Below are 22,902 nucleotides of genomic sequence, written 5' to 3'. Positions count from 1 at the left end.
AGTTTAGACCAACAGGTTTCATCTGAAGTTTGTGCGTGCTATGAAGAGTCATTTCACAGGACAACAGCATGCATGTCTGAGCATTTCTATTTAAACTAGACTGATTTGTATTCTGTCAGCCAGACAGAAATAAAAGTTTATAACCTTTTCAACAAAAGACAAAGAAAATTCCCCTGTAAAAAAATGGAAAAAATAGAAAATCTTATGTAATAGAGGTGCTCGTAGCTCTTCCAGTGTTTTGTTTTTAACCTGTTTGCTGTACAGTACAGACCTCGTGGCGCAACGGTAGCGCGTCTGACTCCAGATCAGAAGGTTGCGTGTTCAAATCACGTCGGGGTCAACTACTTTAACCCTCGGTAACGATCACATTATTTATGATGTGTGTAACGTACCGATTTTAAATACAGAATATCTGTCTGTCACTGGTTTCCTATTCGCGCTTTATGCAAGTCACTGTATTCCCCAGAAGGCAAAAATAAGACTTATTTTCAATTTCAACTTTCTCATGATTTCCCGTGATTCCCATCAACTTTCTCGTGGTTCCCAAATCAACAGCAAACTTAATGCGTCAGATAAAAACAGCTAAACAAATAAAGTCTATGAGGTTCATCCTTCTGTTTCTAAAATGTCTTCATTGTCAAAGTGATTGATTCACTGGCAGCTGGCAGCACGGTCAGGATCACAGAGCAAAGACGAACCGTGCAGCTCGAATTCGGCTTACTTCGTTTGACGTGTCGACGAGACCCGGAGACATTCTTCTCTGGGAAGGTGTGTCCTGTTGCCATGGAGAGGCGTCACTTGGCAACTTGGCGGTGTAGCGTGATTGTGAGGCACAAAAGGTAGCTCTGCAGCTCGCAGTACTTAGCCCATCTCCCCCCGTTTGTAGAAAACGTATTTATTTTAAATAAATAAGATTGAAGGGCAGCTGCTGACAGGCTACTTGTTTCCACCGAGGTTTCTTGCCTGCAGTGAGTAAGAAGAATAATCTAAGAAGAATTTTATCCTGTTCATCAGTTGGTTTGGCGTGAGCAGACCTACTCATCGGCACTGAGACACCAGTATGCAGACAAAGAAGAAAAGAAACAAAGGCATTGTTTCCAACCCTGCCCTAGAAAATGCAGGTATTTTATTCTCTTTTTTTTATCAGTGGAACTCAAGTTCTGATTCATATATAATATTATGTGTTTTCCCTTGGCTAGTGAAATGTGAAATCACTACACTGAAAGTTTATGAAAAGAATATGTGATGGATCTACCTGCCTATCTCTGAATCAAAGACAACCTCAAAATCTAGAAAAATGAAGTCCTCGTGCTGAAAAGCACTGAAAATTAGATTTGTGCCTCGAGGGAACGTTAGAGGAGAGGAAATTAAATTACAGTGCCACATTTTTTGTTATTGAAAGGATATTAGAAGCAGACCATGAAATGTATGTTTCTGATGGAGTCCATGCTACCAGCTAGTACAGAAACCATTCTGAAATGATAAACTGTGACCTAATAAAAAGCTCTTGAAACTCTCTCACAGCACAGCATTGATTTATTATTGGTCATGCTGCAGAGAGAAAAAAAAGAAAAGGCATGGAAAAACATCTGACCCTCATGTTTCATCCCTCAAATCACTTGAATAGGTCGTTAGAGAATCGACCCCATGCCTCCTCATTAACCTATTATAGCTCTCTACTGTAACCCAACCCAAAAGTCCTTAATCTCCATAGGAAGTCATTAGTAATAGGAGGCCTACATGTTTATAATGCTTCCCTACAGAGAAACTTCTGGCTGTATCTTTGCCTCCTGACATCTTGCCGCTGGCCCTTGTGCCTCCTCAGAGTCCGGGTCAGTCCCAAGACCAGGTTCCCAAGCTCAGAGCCTCCACTAAGAAGAAACGAAAACGACAGAGGAAAAAACACCGCAAGGACTCTCCAGCCACGCTGACAGAGAACCATAAAAGCGATGGAAGCGGAGATACTGCTCAGGGATACGTGACAGTGCTCAATGTCCCGCAGCACTCTCTCCCAGCTCAGACTCTCAGCCTGAGGTGGGAGGGAGTGCTGCAGGATCCCCAGGCTGAGGCAAAGAGACTGGAGCAGTATAGGGCCAACAGGCGGCAGCGGTACATTGCACACAGAGAGGCTCTGTTAAAAGAAACCCAGGACGCCTTAAGACAGACTTTTCCTAAAGAGAAAAAGGTTCCAGCTAAATGTGACCAGCAGGAGGCTGCGTCATTACTGCAGCTGAGCAGACACTGAATTAAAGAAGCAAAAGAGAGCCTTATGCTGTTAGTGGCCTCTGGATTTATTTGTTCACAGTTTAAAATAGATTTATGCAGTGTGAGACACAAAGTAAAGATCCTAGGGTGCTGTTAAGACACTGGACCAAAGAGAAACTGAGCAGCTGAACACCCTTTAAAACGCCCCAACAGAAATGCTTAGGATCACAATGCCACAGCTTTCACGACAAGAACGCCTCCTGCTGAGCACAACTTAAGAAGTTAAGTTGATCTTTCAGGGCAAAAACCCGGTCGAGATCACATAACATGAACCCAACTCACATCTGTCAGTGAAGTGAAGGGGAGCTGATCCATTACAGCATGAGAACCACAAAGAAAGATGTCCAGCAGAGAGGGGGTGGCAATGTGACTGTAACAAAGCGCTGCTCTGCTGTCAGACTAAGCACAATACAGTAAACACAGTAAAAAGCTTGTTGGTGACACGATGGAGCAACAATTTAATGTGCAAAGTCATAAACTCATTATTTCTCTCTTCTTCTTTGTTGCTCCTCTAAACTGTTAACTGTGTAACACTAAACCCCTTACTGATAAATGGCAGTGGGTGTCTGTTTATCACATTTGAACTTTATAGCCACAATTATGCAGACAAGCAAATCACCACGCTACATGCAGGAGATAAAGATCATACAAATATACATACATATATAAGCTATTATGATTATAGTATGATGCTGTGATTTTGTGACACACCTTTCTAATCCGACATTCTATTAAGTGCTCGTTGAACTGTGAAATGTCCAGGTATTGCCTCATGATACCAGTAGTGATACTGACCTTAGCCAAATGCCAAACTACTGAAAAAAAAATCAGAAAAGATGAGAAGGGAAAAAAATGTTAGTGGCCTCCACCTGTAAAATCATTCCTGTTTTGGGGCTTGTCTCGTTGTTGTCCCTCTAGTCCACCTGCTGTTAATTTCGTCAAAGCAGCTAAAACATATTAACAACCCCTTCAATTACTTAATTGAACAGATCAATATTCTAGAAGTTTGACTTGATGCTGTAGTCTAAATATAAAGTGTTCATTTCATTTTTTCTTAACAGTATATGTGATTTTCGGAAAATGTTTGTATATGCATAATAGATGCTGGCACTCGCAGTTCCCTAAGCAATGTTTATGCAAAGTTTCATCAAGATTGCTCCACTCCCCCATGAGGAAATAGGGAACATGCAAACATACATCCATACATATGCATAAACCAATTGTAGTATGATGTGTCCCCGTCCACACAGGAAGCAGTTTGTCTGTAAAGCATCACTTTGACACAGATATTTGGCTACTGGTAGACGTTCCAGGCTGTGGTTGCCTAGGTAACCCTATAATGTATTTACTACCCTGTCATATGTCAACCCTCTAATGAAAGGATGTCAAACTGATTTTGCATGTTGCATCACATACAAACCAATTTGGCCATAAGTGGGCCAGACACTCCCCTTTGTGTCAATGTGAAGACGTTTAGCCACGACATTTAATCCCTGATACATCTTATTATATGAAAAAAGTAGTGCAGTTGCAACATTACATCTTAGTTTTTCTAAATGATAAGAACAAAATCTGTCAACACTACTGTTTGGGCTTTATGAGAAATAAACATGTAAAAAGTTGAACTAGCTCATTGCCCAGACTGTGCTATATTGATGAAACTGAACATTTCTGTTAATTCACAGAAAATGTCCTTAATTTATTTGATTGTTTATGTATTTATTATTTTTTTAACTGTAGCCTCATTGTAAAAAACATACATTTCTATATTTCTATAGTTGTCTAGTGGGCCAAATTAGAGTCTTTGCTGGTCTGAGCCTTATGTTTGACACCCTTGATCTAATGTTCTTTACTACCCTGTCATATGTGTATCATAGGTATCCTGTGCTATCACCGTTGCTTGCATAGAAAGTTATCTCAGGACATGCCCACTTTGTGTCACTAGTGGGGTTTTTTTCTTAAAACCTGCAATCGCTGCCAAGTTTCATTGGCTTTCAAAGGTTTCTGGTCACCACACAACTCAAAATCACTTCATGTGTGGATGCAGCTTAAGGCTCTTTGTGCTATAGATTTTTTACTGTCTCTAAGATGTTTGATGAGCAAATACAGTAACGTACAACATCTTAAATGTCCTTCAAATCACATAAAGAATTAAGTGTAATTATAGGTGTACATTTATGAAGTGGGACAGATTACTTCCTGTTTCTGTCCACTCTGTGTAGGAACACTACCACTGCTGGACAATAGATGTCAGAGCAGTCCCTCTCTGAGTGAATCATATGTTCTCATGAGTCACTAAATACAACAGAGACCAAACTGTTATGCCTGAGTTTTTTTTTAATTCAAAGTTAAAAACAGGACAAAAATGTTTAAATGACAAGTACTTCACTTTTATTCTTACTCTTGGCATCAAGAATCACTTTGAAATGATAACAACGCTGTTACTAACAAGAGGGCTGATGATGCTCATCAATGTGTCTTCTTCTTGTCACCTCAAGAAAACAAATCTAATAATGTTCTTATACCGAGGATATCATAGATTACTTGCTGTACCAGAGTGACTGGGTTCCTGTGAATTTACAGCATTATACTGTAAATGCATTGTACACACAGAAATGAGGTAACTTGAATATCACAGGAGTCAGTCATCTCCTGTGCAATGAAATACACCTGCTCTATCCATAATTATCCGTAAAATTAGCCATTTTTCCCCTGCATCACCAGAGCTTGATTTTCATTATATTTAGGGTTGCACAATTAGCCAATTTTTATTTCTCTTACATAAGATAAGAGCTTCAATTTTGTTAAAATGGCAGGCAACAAGTTTCAATTCAAATGCTAATAAAAAAACACTGTTTAGCCTGCCCTTTGCAAAGAAAAAAAAACTAAATCTTTGACATGCAACATTAGTACAGAGAGAAAAAAAGGCATTACCACCTACTACCACCTAAAATATCACTACTGGTACTGGTACTACTAACTGGATCTGGCCCTGAAAGGTCCTGGGTGAACTGAGGCATCCTGCTGAGAGCGAACAGTAAAAGCTGAGGTGTGAATTAAAGATAGCAGCAGAGCGATTGAGGTGGGGGGAGAGAGAGAAACGCAGCATTTCTGTTGTGCAGTGCTTTTGTTCGTTGTTTGCTGCAGGCCTATTGTTTGCTGTTGGTGTGTTTTGTTACCATTGCCTGTTTCAGCATCTCTGTTTCAAAGAGCTGAACACTGCTGCCTCTGTTTTCCTAATCCCCCACCCCCCACCCCCCAACTCACTGACCGGACCACGAACGCGGATGTAGTGGGCATTAAGGTCACTTATGTTTTTCCAGCTGCCCCATCCAAGTAAAAGTCAGCTTTAAATACTAACAGCAGATAACATACTGAGGCATCTTAAACAGCGATGTCTCTGGACTGTTACTGAAACACTCCTGGAGACATAAATCCATGAAATAAAAAGAAAATCTGTTAAATTAATGACAAAAAAAATTCGATTTAAAAAAGAAGACCTATAAGCTGCATCTTTTTGAGGTATCTGTTGTTGACATTTGGTCTCCCCCTCACAGGAACACTGAATGCATGGTATGCACTTCCACACAGCCCGTATTAGATGCTGAGCTGTTACTGCAGCTTTCACTGTGTTTGGTGCTCCTTCCCTCCACAAGTGAAGTTTGTCTCTTCCGACTGAAAAGTTTCAATCCACATTTCCAAACTCCCCCTGGTCCTTTTTGTGAGCCGTGCTGAAGAAGCGACATACGGAGGAACGAACATTGGACAGACGAGTGTAAGGAGCTGAATATCAGGACAGCTGCAGCCAGCTCAGGTCGTCTGATCTGTCAGAGAGAGGAAAAATATTTGAAAAAATGCTTTTATGTGGATTTCCACTTATCTTGTGTAATTCTGCCTCCATTCACCAGCACAGTGAATTTTAAATCAATCGCCATGTGATGTGCTGACTTTCAGCTTTAATTCAAGATGTTTAACAAAAGTATTGCAACAGATACATCCATTTTTAAAACATTTTTTTATACATAGCTCCCTTTTTTCAGAGGCTCAAAGTTAATTGGACAGATGACTGTCAGGTGCTTATATGACCTTGAAGGTCTGTTCTCTTGCTATTCATTCAGAAATTAAGCAGAACTCCCAATAAGAGGTCCAGAGAGATACCAAAGCAAGTGAGCGAGTGAGTCATCATTAGATTGAAAAACCAAACCAAACCTGAGAGGAAAAAAATTAGGAGTGGCTAAATGACCATTCTAGCTCATTCTTAAAACTGTAAGTGCAGGATGATGGAGGCTATGTAAAGCAACTTCACAACATTCAGCATTTAAAAGTTAAGAATACTCTTCAGGAGGTATCATTGTTATGGTCAACAATCAAGAGATGCCTTCAAGAATGGAAACACAGCGCGTTTACAACAAGCAGGTCAGATTAGACTTTACCAGAAAACATGTAAAGAGAAAATGCAGTTCTAATATAATGTTTGGACAGATGAAACCAAGATTAACTTGAAACATGGTGACAGCATTAGGGCATGGGCATGTATGGCTGCCAGATCATCTGTTTATTGATGTGACTGCTGCTAGAAGTAGCAGGGTCTCAGGAAACATTTTTTCTGAGCGTTAAACAGGATATTTTGAAATTGTTCCATATTTCTTAGTCAGATATGCACCTCATTCATCATGTTTGGTTTCAAAACAAGATGATATCATGCGCAAAAAAGACACTGACCTATGCAGACCTATGCAGGGACTTCTCTAATGATGCCATGAAAAACTGTTTAGTGATCTGAGATTTTTACAAAGCCTATGAAAGGTTTGATTGAGCCCATGTGAGAAGCATGCATGTTCTACCCAGATCCCAGCCATCACTAGAGACAAAAGGAATATTTGTGTAGTTAGAATTTGTCTGAATCTCTTTTGAATGCTACGTGTAATAAAGGACAGCTTGAAACAAGGTAATGGCTTGATTATCCGAACAATGTCTGGACATCATGTGTCAAAACAGCTTTGAAGTCATGTTCCTGACCACCTGTGGTGTCTAACTTAAACAATGAAACTCTGTTAGATCTTTTTTTGGACTCCACCAACCTCTAGGGAAGAAACATGGCTCATTTTTCACAAAAATAAATGTCCCCACATGTCTCTCTGGAGTCATATTGTTCAGATTCAGTTTGACTAAAATAATCAGAAGATGGGAATATAGAAACAAAGTGTAAAACAAACAGAACGATTTTACATACTGGGCCTCGTTTTTTGTGATGACTTTTCCTGTTGCGAGTCTCTCAGCTACTGCCGACACTGCTGGATCAAAGTTCAGGCCAGCTGCTGCTATGACCTCCTCATCCCTACAGGGAAAAAAACATTCCAAACATACACATCTGGGTATTTATTTAATGGTTACATTTTTTCTATCACAGTTGAATACAGTTTCAACAACAACTTACTTAATGTACAATGCGAGGAACTTCCTGTCCTCAAACTTTCCTTTTATCACGAGCTCAGTGTATCCCTCCCCATAGCCTGCACACAACCAAAGCAAACATTTAACAATGGCATGCAGAAACATATGAAATCTATCACAGAGGGTTTATATACAGTGTTTTCAAGCAGTAAAATAAACAGTTTGGATGGCAAAGACTGAAAAGAAAGATGTAATAACTTCACATGAATAATGATAATAAGACACCTGATTTTTTGTGTTCCAATAAATATTTACGTGTGTGAGTATACCCACCTGTGTATCGGATGGTCTTACCCACAAGGACAGTCCAGTAGAAAGGGACTGAGTTCAATTCAGCTGTTTTGTTTAGCATGTTCAGAGCTACTATTCTCCCTTAACACACACACAAAAAAGTTTAACATGTAAATGACATATATGGGATTTTACCCTGTAACACCCAGTGTATCATATTTTATACATGAGTTTTTGAGACCATGAATCAATAGCACAATACATTTTTAAGCAATAGCAAAAATTATACAAATGAAAATGTATATATGCAAATTGATATTTAATTTGTTATTGTTTGTATTCATCAGAATGCTTAGTAAACACTCCAGCCTGAAGGAGAGAGCAAAGGCAAGGTTGACAATGTTGATGTCAGTTTTGGAGCTTTAAGTAATATAAATTCACCCAGAATTCTCGTGAATTTAGTCCCGCTTCCGATAGATGACGTTTTAACAGCTTTTGTGCTTCCCATGGTAAATGTCAAACATTGATTTTGTGCATCAAAGTCTCTTTGTGAAACTTTCCAGTTAAGTCTATATGTTTCCTGCTTTACCCTGTGCTTGTGCCATCTGCCAGTGTCCAATGTTAACCATCCTGTTTTTAGCCATGGCCAGTGGGAACATGGCCAGATCACCACCACAGAAGACATCGGGGACATTGGTGTGCATGTACTGCAGGAGGGATACACACACAGAACTGATGATCAGTGTTCCAAAGCACAAGTTTGGGGGAAAAGTACAAGTCAGGCTTATGTGCTGTAGATAATCGGGTGAACCACTGACCATTAGCCTACCTTGTCGACCTTTACAAAGTTTTTTGAGGTCATCTGTATTTTACTGTCCTTTAGGTACTCTGAGTTCGGCATTGTGCCTAATGGAGGAAAAATAGGAGCAGTTAATCAGGTCATTTCACTCAGTTATTTGTATACAATTGTAACAAGTCATTTAACATTAACATCAGACATATTTACAATATGCTGGCAACAGTAATATAAGTGAATATATACATATACTGACTATAAAAGCTTTCAAGAATTCTGTGTTACTTAATAAAAGACTCATAAAAGACTCTGATATGTTTCCACTTACCAATACCTACAATCAAAACTTCAGCTGGGATAACTTTTCCACTTTTCAGCACAACCTCCTTCACCTTGAGGGAAAAAAAACAGAACGTGACAGGAAGAACTCAGTGTTAGTATTGTTTTTCATTACTGAAGATAAAACTGCTGATATTCTTATCTAAAACTAGGTTTCACAATCCTGGGCCATTTGACCCAGCGTTTTGAGTCTTAATATATTTTGATGTTTATGGTTTATGTTTAAGTTCATTAGCTTATCTAAGTTCATTTCTATTTTGCCTATGATGCCCTGTTATAGTTCATTGTTTATTAGATTTCCCTTGTGTCTTCACGCCTGTGTTTAAGTCTCCGTCGCTCTTCATGCGTTTCATGTCTGCGTCTCATTATGTTTCCCGTTTTATTTTGAAGAGGTTTGGTGTCCCGTGTTCGTTGTGTTTAGTTTCACTTCCCCTGTGGCATCAATATGTTTATTCTAATCAGCTGTCACCCATGTGTTTCCACTTCCCCTGATCACCTCCTGTGTGCATTTTGTGTGTTTTCATTGATTCCTTGGCTGTGTCCCATTTCAGGGTCTGCACGCTTGAAGTACGCGCACTACGCGTACTACGTACGGTGCTTACTATAAGTACGAGAAGTGCAGAAGTGAGAGGCTTGTGAAATGGGACGGTATATGCTTCGTCGCGCTGTTCAGGTTGCCTAGCAACCATGATACTAACCGCGAGACACGTTTCATACAGCTTTGTGTGACATAAATGAAGGAGAAAAATGTTTTGTTGGTCATTCATTTTTGTCATGACATCACTGTGATTAGTTGGGTAGCTGAGGCTGAGACCACAGGACTGTAAAACATGATTCAAGGGCTTTATTTCTGTACTGAACAGTTATTTAAGATTAGCTAGTAAATAATAATTAGTTAATGTTGTTCATGAGACTAAAGTCATCTCACTATGGTAATGTAAATATCATATGGCCAATATTATAGTATTGTCAGATTATTATGAGATATATATATATATATATATATATATACATATATACACATATATATATACATATATACACATATATATATACATATACATATATATATATATACACATATACATATATATATATATACACATATATATATACATATATATACACACATATATATACATATATATACACACATATATATACATATATATACGCACATATATACATATATATACACACATATATATATATATATATATATATATATCTCACTGACTTTCAGCTTGTTTTGTTTGTGGATATATGACTGACTTTAATTATCCATAAAATCATCAGATTCTCTGTAAGATTAAGGTCGACTATATATATATTTAGAAGTAGAGGCTTTAAAACCAAGTTAACGCTGAAAGTACAAACATCACTAATGTCACACAACTTTGCCGACATGTGGCCAACAGCAATGTTTTAATGTTCTTCATTATTAAACATTCGCACATGAATAAGTGACGTCATATTCAGTACTTACTTTTGACAGTTCACTCTTCGGCCGCTCCCTTCTTGCGGCAAAATTATCCACACCCACCGCCGCGCTATGAATTGTGGGATATATGGGACCATGAAGCGTGCACCGGACCACGCTTGATATTTGGGGAAATCGACGGCGCATTTGGAGTATGCATTTGAAGTACACTTCGAATTGGGACAGCCGTCGTCGCGTGGCGGTGACGTAACCGCACTTAAAATGCGTACTTCAAGCGTGCAGACCCTGAAATGGGACACAGCTCTTGTCAGGTCGTCTGTTGAGTTCTCGTCACGCCTCCATGTTTCCAGGTTTTTGTCATGTTCAAGGTTTTGTTCTTTGTCTGTTGTGTTTAGCATTTAGTTTTTCCCAGTTTAGTTCTAGTTTCGCCTCAGTCTGCATCTGCCTTTTGTTTTGTACCTTTTCCCAGCCACAAATAAACGGCTCGCCTTTTGTTATATTATAGTTTTGCTCCAAGTGTCTGCATTTGGGTCCTCTTCCTCCCTCCACATGTTCTGCCAGTGCATATCGTGACACTGGAATGAAGTTTATCTCCTCACTTTACCTTGCCATTCACACCTCGGATCTCTGTCACGTTATCATTCATGTAGAATTTCACATTTCTCTCAATCAGCATCTACAGAAACAAGAGTGAACAACAAATAGGTAAGCTGGAGATGAACTACTGTCAGGGTATAACACGTACATCTCCATCTCTTTATCTTTCTTACCGTCATGGTGAGTTTGCCAATTTCAGGACCCAATGTATTTTGGTACGGCATTTCACTGCTGCCTATCACTGTGATACTGGAGGCTTTGTCTGTCAAGTAAGATGCCACCTCCATGCCTGAAAGCAACATGTAATTGTAGGTGCTGGAGCGAATATCAGTGTGAATAATACATTTTACTTAATATTTGACATATGATGCGAACAAAAAGACAAAGAAAAAAAGAGAAAAATAAAGCTAAAAGGTGTTGATGCTTTTATTTTCCTCTCTTTTGTAGGCTTTTGGGTCTATATAAAAATGGGGAAGAAAGGAAAAAAGGAAGTTTTCACATAAAGCATATAATTCCACTAGCTTTGTTTTCCACACAAATCCAGGCAATACAAATGTGCACATAGTAACCTTAGTAGAGCTGGGCGATATAAGATTTTTTCATATCACGATATGTTTTTTTCATTTCAGGCGATAACGATATATATCACGATATAAGCAAAATAACTATATTTGTAAGATATATATAAGTAAAATGTGAAATAATCAGCTGCTTGTTTTGCTTTAAATATTTATTTCCCACAATAAGTTCAACAGGGTAGATGTACTTAAGGAACATGAGACTTTTTCAGATAAATAAAGGCAAATATTGCAAACTACACAAAAGGCAGCCGCTAAAGCGTTTAAGTTTCAAAATAGAACAAACAAAACAGACTACTAAATTGTCAATTCCACTTAGAAACAAAATATTAATTCTAAAAATAAATCTTAGTTTGTTTTACAGAAGAACAGACAAAATTGACTAACTTTTGTCAATATCAAATAAACTGAGAACTAAAAGGAAATTCTCAATCTCTCCTTGTTGTATAGCTTAGTTTTTCAAACAGTTTTAACAGTTACTTTAGTCTGACAAAATCCGAATGACGAATTAGCGATTTCCAGACTTGCTTTCGGCACAATTTACAGTGCGCGCTACTCTGTTTTATGTCAGACTTGAAATAGCCGAAATACCGTCACACTACGGAACTTCTATGGCTCTTCCGTTCGACAATCTCTCCGGTGTTCTGACAAAACGTCCTACCGTAAGTAGTTTATGCACATTTCTGCTGTCACAGAGTAATTCCAGCCCAAATGTAAGTAGGTATGATGGTTTGCCACTTAACTTTGCCTTTTAGAGTATGCTTGTAGCTCACATTCATAAAGCCAGGATGGTTTGCCACTTCATTTTACCCATTAAAGTATGCTTGTAGCTCACATTCATAAAGGTAGCATGGTTTGACACGTATTTATACCCGTCAGACTGTTTCTAGCTCTTATTAACAAAGGTAAGATGATTTGCCACTGAATTCTAGCTGTAAAATTATGCTTCTAGCTCATATTCACAAAGGAAGGAGGGTTCGCCACTTAATTTTAGCTGTTAAAGTATGCTTGTACATCACATTTACAAAGGTAGGATGGTTTGGCACATAATTTTACCCGTCAGAGTATGTTTGTAGCTTATATTCACAAAGGTAGGACGCCACTGAATTTCGTGTAATTTCGGGTAGGATGGTTTGTCAGGTAGGATGGATTCCCAGAACACCTGCATTGGAACCATCATCTGTTTTCTCTTCGGTAACCTTCGGTCACGCTCTCGGTTGATTTTTCTCTAGTTGGCACACTCATTTCCTCCATTACCCGGGCGGCACGGCGGCTGGCTGCAGTGTTGCCAACTCCTCAGTAAGGAAAATCGCTATTGGCTGTCCTAAAAGTCGCTAAATGACGTCATCGCCTAATTTGCATAATTGGTCATGCTAATGTAATTATAACCTATGTTGTTGGAGAGAGAAATAACATCGTGGAAGAGACATAAGGTGAGTACAAAACGTCCTAAATGCATTTAGAATTTATTTAGAACTACAAATTAAATTTCTTTTAGCAATTATTGTTTTTTTTAATGTCACAATTCCAACCTTGCTCCTTTATCCGGGCTTCGACCGGCAAAAGTGACCCGAAATAGGCACTCTGGTGGAGTTACTTTGTGTGTGTGTGTTTATAATTAGTTTTAAACCTTGTGATCCACAAAACAGCATAAGAGTAAAAGAAGAACTGACTGCGTTACAGCACCCGCTGCTCGTTGAGAGTAAAAGCGATATGCGCTTTCACGTCTTTTTTTAGCGACTTTTTTTTTAGAAAAAAAGTCGCTAGGGGGTCTGAAAACTCGCTAAATTTAGCGACAAAGTCGCTAAGTTGGCAACACTGGCTGGCTGCTTTCCAAACAAATACACACGTGCGGCTTGGCACTTGTGCTGTACGTAACAAGTCACGTGACGTGACGCTGCGGCTGTGATTGGTTCGGCTCTGCGCTAGTTAATTTGGATTGGCTGTTCTTCTTTTTTTTTAAGAGGACAAGAGAGATGAGGCCTGTCGCAATAGTTTAACTTTTCTATCGAGAAAAAGTTATTTCGCAATACATATTGTTATCGTTCTATCGCCCAGCTCTAAACCATAGTAATCAGTACCAACAAATGAGGTTCCCACGAGGACAACATCGGAGCCCGTACAGGCTGCGTGGATTTGCCGGGCGTCCTCTGGCGTCTCCAACATCTTGATATTCCCCAAGTTCATGCCAGGAACATCCAGACCCTTTGCTCTAAAGGACAGGGATCAGAAGCAACTCACTCTATCGTCAAGTAAAGTGGATGCTCCACAGCAGGAACCATGATCCTTTCTCAGATTTTTTGAAACGACTAATTATATCTTAAAGTGGTAAATTTTCTCGTTTTAAACTTTTGATGTGTTTTCTATCTTCTACTGTAGGTTTATGAGATTTGCAGACCTCTGCATGCTGTTTTAGGTACCTTTTATGCAGCAACCCAGCTTTTTCAGAAAAGGTGTTGTTACTCTGAGACTCAGCTTAATAAAGTCTCCTTAGTTTTATCGTAAAAGTGAATTATAATATATTTGTTATTTAAACATTTCCATCAAATGTGCAGACTTAAAAATATATGATAAAACTGAGAGGACACTAACAATAATATTTTAGTTGGGGAATAATTGATGCCTGCCTGAGGCTAGAAAAGGTGTTTATGCTGGAGCCAAGTATATGTTTGTACACATATTTGTGAGGTTGTCTGTACCTGCAGCCAGTTGAAATGAGGAGTTGGTCGTAGCTCTGGACTGAACCATCATCAAATGTGACCGTCTTCTTGTCTGTGTCCATGGAAAGCGCCTGCAAACACATCAGCAACCAGTTTCAAAGCATGACTCAATCACACAGATAGCAAGTCATTCCCACATGTGTTGCTGTCCGGATGAAGATTTACCTCAAGGTCACAATGTCTATGAGATAAAACACAGATGCAAGCACATGAAGGATGTTGTCATACAGGAAGTACTCACTTCTTTCCTGAGCCACACCTCTATGTCATACTGATGGAAAAACTCCATCCTCCTCATCAGGATGCTGTCGCTCTCCACGTTCATCACCTGTGAAATCAGCGAAACTCCAGTGAAGTGAAGGAAATTCATAAAGAGACTTTCATGTGTTTGTGTCGAGTTATTCGCTGTGCTGAACCTTGCTCAGACGTGTTTTGTCGTAAGGTAGGAGGTCTTCTCTGGTCACCATAATGATCCTGCCACCAAAGTTTTCCTGCCGCAGCGTCTCAGCACAAATGAGTGAAGCGGCTCCTGCACTTACACAAAACAACACACACACACACACACACAAAGGAAGCACATTAGAGGCAACTCAATCTAATACCTGCACGTATCCATGTACAGCATACGTACTTTTTTGCAAGATCAGAGAAGCAGCTTATTTTCCTGACACATTTACTCAAATCCCAAGGCAAAATTGTTACATTTACTTATTTGTTGAGAGGACATGGTGGAAGATGCCAGTTAAGTGCCCTATTGAAGCCACACAACCACACACACATATTGGTCCACACTCACCTCCTCCCAGCAGCAGAACAGTGTGAGTAACTCCTGGGACTGCAGTGCCCATACGCTTTATCCTTTTCTCCTGCCTGAGAGTCTGAATCATGGATCAAACACGTGGTCAGGTCATCAGTAGGTACCAACAGTGATATTTACAAACAGAAAATTATACATGGGATATTATTTCAGTTGCCTAAAAATACACTCACGGTTGCTTTCTTAGGTTCAAATCAAATCAGCCAGTCACATGAAACAGCCCTTCAGTGCATTTGTTCACTGCAACTTTCAGCTACAAACTAGTTTCCAAAAATGTGAATCAAAATAAAACATAAGAGTTTGTGTCAGTGATGAACTAACAAGATAAAACCTGATATTTTAATGATTTTTAAGGGGAAAATGTGGTTAGTATGAATTTATTGACACGTCACACTTAAGAAAAGCAGGGAAATCCCACTTTGTAGCATCGCCTCTTTTTAAAAACAACAAAATGATAACTGTTTTAGTTTTTAAAGCAATATGCTCCCCATTCTTGATTAATCTGTGTTTTCAACTGCAAAGGACCTCTTTTGTTAAGTTTTGTAATGTGCTAACTGTTTCAGTGGGTCACAGATTTGGGTTGCAGAAGTACCAGGAGTCTGCTATGTTGGAGTCAGGTCATCAACTGGTGTTTATCGCCTCCACCATAAACATCCAGGTTCTCCCTCCCACAGTTACTCCCTGGCAATAATTTCAGCCTCTCTTTCCTTCTGTAGCTGGGTTTTAACTAGTGTTTATAAATCCAGCGGGGAGCTGTGTAAGGTATGTGTGTTCAGTGACAAAGGTTTTCAGAATTAGTTGCGTATGGCCTTCTTTCCTCGCTGAAGAGATCGATACCAGGAGATTAAAATGGCCTCATATCACTAAAACAGAAAAGGTAACATACTTACCTTTTTATTTATGGACACGTACACTTTGCTGTTTTGAATATGGACCTTCAAAAGAGAAAATAAAAACATGTAAACAACAGCAGATGTGCTCATAAGCTTTGTCTCAGTCTGTCTCTCCGGTTCATACTTTGTGGCAAGGTAGACAGTCGATGCCGGGGTATTCCTCGAGATCACCTGTGTGGACATTGAAACAGGAGCCGTGCCACGGGCAGCGCACTCTGTTCCCCGAAATAAAACCTGAACACACAAAGATGTGCACAAGAAAAATACAAGATGAAGACAAATTATTAAAACATAAGAAACACATATGAAGCTCAGACCAGTCTGATAGCTTACAGTGTGCACAGACAAGGTAAATTTCCTTAAATGACACTTTTCTGCCCACACAAGCACCCAGACTTGACTCAAGACTGAAATACATCTATGTCACAGAAATTCCTCTTCAGACTTCCTGTCTTCATACCTTTGCTAAGTGGAGCGCCGTAGTGTGTACACTGGTTCCCAATGGCGCTGTATTTACCCCCACTGCGCGTCAGCAGCACACCGTGATGTCCGACTTCAACTTCCATCATCCTGAGATAACAGACACACACACACACACACACACACGCACACAGAGGTTTTTAATTTTTTAGAATAAGATAAATTTCATTGTTTGTACATCTAAGCTTGTTTAACACTTCAACTTGGTCTTTTCCTCCAGCTGTGGAAGCGTCTGCAGGGATGGCTTTATCTGGACTGAAAAAAATTTTTTTTAAAGTAAAATGCACCTGAAATGTATAAAATCAAAGGTTTATGTATTAAAATAATTCATCATTAATGGGTATAAACTGAATGCACACCTATCAAGTAAGTTAGTTGACCAGATTGGATTAAATGTAATGTTTTAGATTGAACTTATACAACAAAATTATGCACAAAAATTTACATGTAATCAAATTACATAAAGTTACCATTTTGGGCATAAATATTTTTTGAATACTTTGGGCTTTTCTATTTAAAAAAAAAAAAAAAAGCGCCCGATGAAAACTGTAGTCTGTGGTCCATCAACCTTTTTCTGATTCTGAAGTCTGGTGTACCAGAAAAAGTCTGAAAACCAGAGCTTCAGTTCAGCCAGAGGGCGTGGACACACAGACAAGGTGGTCATGTTATCCTCCTTATAAACTGTAATCACTTTTACCCCTCCCCTGTTCCAGCAGAGGCTGTATTTTTCTTTGATAAAACTGCAACCTTGGGGAGTTTTTGACAGGGTACAATCAATGACAAGGCCTCCTGGTAGTATTTTCACTAAAACTGACGTAGTATTGTTGGGTTTTAGACAGGTTCAATAGCCCCAGTGTCTCTGGCTTGCGTTTATGAGGCTGGTATTCACTGTCTGATCTACAGTTTTGACCAGATGGCACAGACATATATTCACTCCGGAGCTTTCATCTACTGGGACCCTCACTGTCATTTAGACCCCACAGAGTGTCTAAATAATCTAAATAAAGGGTTTTTTGTGGTCAAATGCGTTTTACACTGTGAGGTACATACAGCTCAGCCCCAAGGAAAATTCCCCTTTATGTCAAAGAAAAGAAGGTTAATCCCTGAGATGTCTTAATTTAAGAAAAAGAGAGGCCAAGAAATGTTGCTTTAGCAAAGAAAGAAATCTCTCAGCAAGACTCTTTGAGCTTAAATTGTAAGAAATAAATTTGGAAAATAACAAAAAAAAAGTCTAATTTCTCAGACTGACCAGTAATAATAGAAAAAAGGGTTTATTCACAGAAATTAACCATTTTTGTGAGGACAAAAAACAACAACAAAAACGAAATAGATTGGACTCTTTGCCGGGCCGTTTCTGGTCCCTGTCCCTTTTGTTTGACATCCCTGCTATAAACCATTCAAGTGTTTTAGATGTCACACTGGGACCAGTTTAAAATTTATAGCAGGAAGTGTTTATGTGGTTAAAACACACAGGTGTATGTTTGCAGCTTCCCCATCCCCTCCTTACTGTCCATCCTGCAGGTCTGACTCCAGACAAACCACCTCTGTCAGCTCCTCTGATGGGTTCTCTGAATCAGAGTCCGTGAGCTCTCCGCGGGCTGCCCAAACACATTATAGATAAATAAATGAGTCATCAAATGAATGATCATCAGTTTACTTTCAGACACCACTCTGCTGAGGCTACTCACGCGGCTTGGTCGACATCTCTGTGATTCAGCTGTAAGAGCTCGCAGACACCCAGGCGAACCCCAGGGACATTAAAGGTTATTCAGACGCTCAGGTGGAAACAATTTGAGTCCTGCGTCACTTTGCTTTCCTCTCAGCAGCTGAACAATGGGAGTCCATTTCCAAGGGAACCAGTCCATCCCCAACCTGCATCCCAGTTGGTCCAGTGAAAAGTAGATGATTTGGCTCTAATCACCCTGGAAAGTGTCTTCGGTGAGGCAGTGAGCGGAGAGTTTGGGCACTGTGGCGGCTCATGTTCAGCCGCCGTATTGTCGCAGAGAAAGGAGACCCTGCTCTTTTGTTTTTTTACAACGGCAGCACAGAGAAAGGCTGACGAGGCTGAACGCTGAATGGAGGGGCGACAAAGCAACACTTACTCAACCACAGGTGGTTATAATTCACTCTAAAGCAGAAACACTGAAGTCAGGCACTGTGGTCACATTCACACATGAGGCTGCACGTCTATCAGATTTTAGCCCATATGTGCCACAAGGAATTTCATTAAGAACATCCGGTGCAAACATCAAGTTTGTCATCAACTCGGCTTTCACAAAACGTTTCTTTTTTTAACATTGTTGGGATCACAGTTGTTGGAAAACTTAAGTAGCATTCATGGCAGTGCTGTTGGATTAGATTGATGCACAAAATAAATCATCACCCTACAAGATTTATAAACCACGTAGGGGTGTATAGTTGTTAGGATCACGTAATGATAAACCATCCATAACCTTTCTGCCAAAGTCTCAGGCTGCTGTGAGACTTCCACTAAATCACTCTACTCAAGTCTACAGATGGCCTTTTTTTTTTGTGTGCGCAGTAATAACAAAAGACAACAGAAAGGCCAACCATAGTTCATTAACTTAGGGTGAGGAGTGTGGAGCTGAGCTGTGTAGGTGTGTGTACATATGTGTGTGGGGCTAGTAGAGCTGCTGAACTGTTCAGCAGACCTAACAGTACTGCTGAAAAGATGTCATAAAGATGAAGCGAAAGTGAGTTATGAAAGCCAGGGTTGTTTTCCTTGAGAGGCAATCGTACCATTATGTGTCCACGGCCCTTTACTATCAGCTATGAGTTTATCACTTGGTGTGTGTTAGAGGGCAGAGACTAGAAACAATATATGATATATAACAGTGACCTCAGAGTGACACAAGCGTCTCATGCTCTCTTTTCATAAAGCGTGTTTCCACTGAGGTATGCACTGGACATGCGTGAGGTGAACTCCGCTCAACTATTGTTATGGATTTGAAATCAACACTTCTGCTCACTGGAGGCTCTGCCGGCTCTTTCAAACTGCTCAATGCAGTCATCAGAGTCCTGCCAACACCGCAGCCGGCACAGAGGAAAGCCTGGAAATGGAGGAATGTCAGCACGTCGTTAGCTCACAGCTGCCTGACAGGAGCGGGGGCTGTTTTATGGTTCGTAGAGGCGCGCGGCAGCCAGGGTAGTGTGGACGTTTGTTTTCTACTCGTGCGATATTCACTCTTCCTGTGGGCTCTCTCGCCCTGCAGCTTTTACCGTCACCCTCAGATGATGGAGGACCTGATCTCCTTTTGCTCCCTGCACTCCCACAGTCTTGTAGCTGTATCCACAGGTGATGCCCACACAAACACACACACACACATGCAAATGTGTATACATTGCATTTCAAAAAATAACTTGATAGCAGTTTAATACTTTAGCATTGTTTAAATACATGAGCCTGCACACATATTTCTACATCTCCTCCAGGGTATTTTATCCACGACTTCCTAGACATGGCCTTGAACCAGCCCTTCAAACAGTCCTGGGATCTACTCCTCCACCACTCTTTGGTAATGACCTTTGTGGGTCTAATGCTTGGGTGTGTTTTTGCTAACACAGTGTGAAAACATGAACCAACATACACTTTTTGTAACGGGAACACATCAGTTTATTTTACACAAAAACAGGGAATAATAGATCCATCTATCTCAGTTAATAAGATACTTAAGATACTTCTCCCTTGTCCTTACAAATGTAAGTGAAAATTATGACTTCATAAGAGATCATAATGAGCTGTTTTTTGTTTTGTTTTTTACATTTTTGAATATGGAGGTAGAGTGGTACAGCTATTCACAGGATAGGATTTGATAGGATTTTGGACAAGACCCTGCGGAGTCGAGATGCTGGTGGGGGTGAAGATGAAAACTGAGTTGAGTGAAGTGAAGATGAGAGATGAGAGTCTGAAAAGAGATCACAGATTTAAACAACGCAGAGAGGAGGCTGATCGCCTCAAAGGAGCCAGGAAGCCAGCGTGGGAAAGTGGTAGTAATGAAATGAACAGACTAGCAGCCGAAGAGCCAGGAAAGCAGGCAGATGAGTGATTACAGATCTTCCTTATTGAACTTTTACATAAGCTTAATTTCTGTCATCCATTTAAAATACGGGATCTGAGTACTGTTTCATCTCCTGAGTGTGTAATCTGAGAACACAAGCACATAGTTGAGTCAGTCTGGTGATAGCACTCATCCCATATCCGGGTGATAACAACGAGGTCAGTGAGTGAAACCTCAGTCGTGCTGCTCTATGCTGTGATTTTACTGTCAGCGCATACAGCAGACCTGCTTTCAGGCAGCACATGGTGTGTCATGGTGCGTTTGCTCCTGACTGTGCTGCTAAGTATCTCTATGCAGGTTCTATTTTATCCAAATACACAATGAGTTATTTATTTTTACGTGGCGAACAGTTAATCCTGCACAAGCTTTTCTGATCAAAGTTCAAGGTTCAAGTTTTATATGTTTGCGTCCAGTTTTCTCAGAGTGGGTCACCACATTCCTGAGGTTACCCAACAGTATATTTTCCTTCATCAAGTTTGGCTTGTTTTTAATTTATCCAGATACTTAATTCATTAAATTCATGCAAAAAAAAAAAAAAAAATCTCGCAGAATGTTAAGTTGCATAACTCTTTTACCAAACTTTATTTATAGCAATTTAGTAACATTTTAAAATCTCTTCTGTTGTCATTCTGTTATTTCCTGCTGTATTATTTTCAATAGTGGGAGGGCAGCAGCGTCGCCTCACAGCGCGCATCAATAACATCCGATATAAAACTGATAATTATGAGATCAATCAGCAGAGCCATCAGCTGGTGTGTGCTGGCACAGATCAGCTGATCTCAGGGGACTGGTGGAGCTTGACAACCTGAAATTCATCCTCCAAATACTAATGATAGTGTGTAAAAATTCATTCATAAAAATTCATAATTATTAAAGGCTATAAAGCCTTTATTAATTGTGGTCCACCAGGTTTCTATATATCACTTACTGACATTCATTTCTGGGGGGTCTGAAATGAGCTAATTCACATTTTCCATGATTAAAACTTGTGATTTTTGCATGATTAACGTGTAAATAAAGTGTTGCATTGCTGTCTCTTTGCATGTGCTGTTTTAACGTTTCTCTCAGGTGATCTCATGTTTCGGTTTGGCTGTGACGTCCCGCCTCTATCTAGGTTTTGCAGTGATGTCTCTGCTGGTAGAGATCAACTCTGTTTTCCTTCATCTCAGACAGCTCCTCGTCCTCTCAGGACGGAGGAACAAGCCAGGCACTGAACTCACCGCCCCTCAGCTCTCTCTCGCCTACAGCATCACCAGCTGGCTCAACCTGGGAACGTAGGTGGTTCAGGAATTCTTTTTAGCAGGAAGAAATGATCTTTTGTATGCGAGGTGGGAAAAGATCATAAAACACCTTTTTAAAAGCATTTTGAAGCATTTTTGAATATGTTACATCAAATAAATGTTAATATTATGCAAACATAGCCATAAAGCCTCATTAATTTTTTTTAATGATGGCTTCGTTTATTAAGGGGGGGGGGGGGGGGGGGGGGGGGAGCTTAAAGTTGTGAGGCCTTCAGGAAACCATCTGCGCTCTACTTTTACTTCTTTAATCTGTTTCCTGAAAGGCCTGTTTTGTGTTTATCTGCCTGAGACTGTTGTCCAATAATCACAGATGTGCCAGTTTTATCCCAGCTGCTCCCCCATCAATATCTCAGATACTGAGCAAGATACTGAATACCAAGCTTTCACTGTCTGGGCCTTGCATGGTGACTTTAGTGTAGACTGGTATCTGTCAGCTTGTTTCTTCTGTTTCATCTGCAGGTTTCTGGTGTTTCGTGCCTGCACGCTGGGCTGGATGAGCCGCTGGCTGGCCCGTCACAGTGAACACATTCCTCGTTATGTCCTGATGATGGGAGCCGCCGGCCTGAGTCTCATCTCCACCATGAACGTGGCGATGTTTTATAAAATGTTTAAAGTGGATATCCTCAAAAACATGTGCAATACCACTGAGAACCACTAGGGGGAAGCAGAGCTGTGTTACTCCTGCACAAGCGACTTGAATCCGTTTTCTACTTCATCACGTGGTTAACGCTGCACTTGCAGTTCATTTTCTATGCAACGGACTAAGCAAATATGTTTTGTTTACAGGCGTAACACAAAATAAAATAAAATAAAATGTGGATGCATAAGATAAAGTGTTTGGTGATACTATTTAGTCATGAAATTCCTCTCATTTCAGTTTATAACCATTTGCAAAGCATCTGTGAATGAAA

General features: G+C 40.0%; 3 protein-coding genes and 1 non-coding gene across 6 annotated transcripts; 3 read left to right on the top strand and 1 right to left on the bottom strand.

Moving 5' to 3' along the window:
- Window positions 1-268: 268 nt before the first annotated feature.
- trnaw-cca (transfer RNA tryptophan (anticodon CCA)) lies at window positions 269-340 on the top strand. The gene has a single exon. It is a non-coding gene; the product is annotated as a tRNA-Trp (tRNA).
- A 450-nt stretch (window positions 341-790) lies between these two features.
- Window positions 791-4,087, top strand: LOC118453801 (uncharacterized). 2 transcript variants are annotated; one of them, XM_035905372.2, is made up of 3 exons: window positions 791-839; window positions 955-1,121; window positions 1,764-4,087. In XM_035905372.2, exons 2-3 carry the CDS (start codon window positions 1,061-1,063, stop codon window positions 2,243-2,245), a joined length of 543 nt encoding a protein of 180 aa, XP_035761265.2. In that variant the 5' UTR covers window positions 791-839; window positions 955-1,060; the 3' UTR covers window positions 2,246-4,087. The 2 variants fall into 2 exon arrangements, with proteins under 2 accessions (XP_035761265.2, XP_087703004.1); XM_087846878.1 differs by having other exon boundaries at window positions 799-1,121.
- Window positions 4,088-4,632: 545 nt separating this feature from the next.
- Window positions 4,633-18,567, bottom strand: aifm5 (apoptosis inducing factor mitochondria associated 5). 2 transcript variants are annotated; one of them, XM_006784875.3, is made up of 19 exons: window positions 18,300-18,567; window positions 18,119-18,209; window positions 16,592-16,701; window positions 16,256-16,365; window positions 16,129-16,173; window positions 15,218-15,299; window positions 14,838-14,950; window positions 14,663-14,749; window positions 14,401-14,492; window positions 13,783-13,913; window positions 11,297-11,412; window positions 11,131-11,202; window positions 9,075-9,138; window positions 8,780-8,856; window positions 8,540-8,657; window positions 7,993-8,091; window positions 7,703-7,778; window positions 7,499-7,603; window positions 4,633-6,089 (listed from the first exon to the last, which is right to left on the bottom strand). In XM_006784875.3, the coding sequence occupies exons 1-19, from the start codon at window positions 18,313-18,315 to the stop codon at window positions 6,056-6,058; spliced, it is 1,638 nt and encodes a 545-aa protein (XP_006784938.1). In that variant the 5' UTR covers window positions 18,316-18,567; the 3' UTR covers window positions 4,633-6,055. The 2 variants fall into 2 exon arrangements, with proteins under 2 accessions (XP_006784938.1, XP_087703003.1); XM_087846877.1 differs by lacking the exon at window positions 4,633-6,089 and having other exon boundaries at window positions 7,297-7,603.
- A 1,005-nt stretch (window positions 18,568-19,572) lies between these two features.
- Window positions 19,573-22,649, top strand: LOC102777904 (TLC domain-containing protein 2-like). Its single transcript, XM_006784874.2, has 5 exons — window positions 19,573-19,751; window positions 19,845-19,927; window positions 20,065-20,147; window positions 21,759-21,964; window positions 22,451-22,649. The coding sequence occupies exons 1-5, from the start codon at window positions 19,573-19,575 to the stop codon at window positions 22,647-22,649; spliced, it is 750 nt and encodes a 249-aa protein (XP_006784937.2).
- Window positions 22,650-22,902: the final 253 nt, after the last annotated feature.

Source organism: Neolamprologus brichardi, chromosome 10 (genome assembly GCF_056152115.1).
Source record: "Neolamprologus brichardi isolate AB-2024 chromosome 10, ASM5615211v1, whole genome shotgun sequence".
NCBI lineage: Eukaryota > Metazoa > Chordata > Actinopteri > Cichliformes > Cichlidae > Neolamprologus > Neolamprologus brichardi.
This window is presented reverse-complemented; position numbering and strand designations above follow the sequence as displayed.

What these genes read in the sequence shown, in the direction of transcription:
- LOC118453801 (XM_035905372.2), top strand. Translation starts at nt 1,061, where the DNA reads ATGCAGACAAAGAAGAAAAGAAACAAAGGCATTGTTTCCAACCCTGCC. An exon ending in CCCTGCCCTAGAAAATGCAG is followed by an intron (nt 1,122 to 1,763) that starts GTATTTTATTCT and finishes GCTTCCCTACAG; the next exon opens with AGAAACTTCTGGCTGTATCT.
- LOC102777904 (XM_006784874.2), top strand. Translation starts at nt 19,573, where the DNA reads ATGGATTTGAAATCAACACTTCTGCTCACTGGAGGCTCTGCCGGCTCT. An exon ending in GGAGCGGGGGCTGTTTTATG is followed by an intron (nt 19,752 to 19,844) that starts GTTCGTAGAGGC and finishes CTCGCCCTGCAG; the next exon opens with CTTTTACCGTCACCCTCAGA. An exon ending in TCTTGTAGCTGTATCCACAG is followed by an intron (nt 19,928 to 20,064) that starts GTGATGCCCACA and finishes CATCTCCTCCAG; the next exon opens with GGTATTTTATCCACGACTTC.
- aifm5 (XM_087846877.1), bottom strand. An exon ending in TGTTCTGCTGCTGGGAGGAG is followed by an intron (nt 14,951 to 15,217) that starts GTGAGTGTGGAC and finishes GTGTAAGTGCAG; the next exon opens with GAGCCGCTTCACTCATTTGT. An exon ending in TTCCTCGCATTGTACATTAA is followed by an intron (nt 7,604 to 7,702) that starts GTAAGTTGTTGT and finishes TTTTCCCTGTAG; the next exon opens with GGATGAGGAGGTCATAGCAG.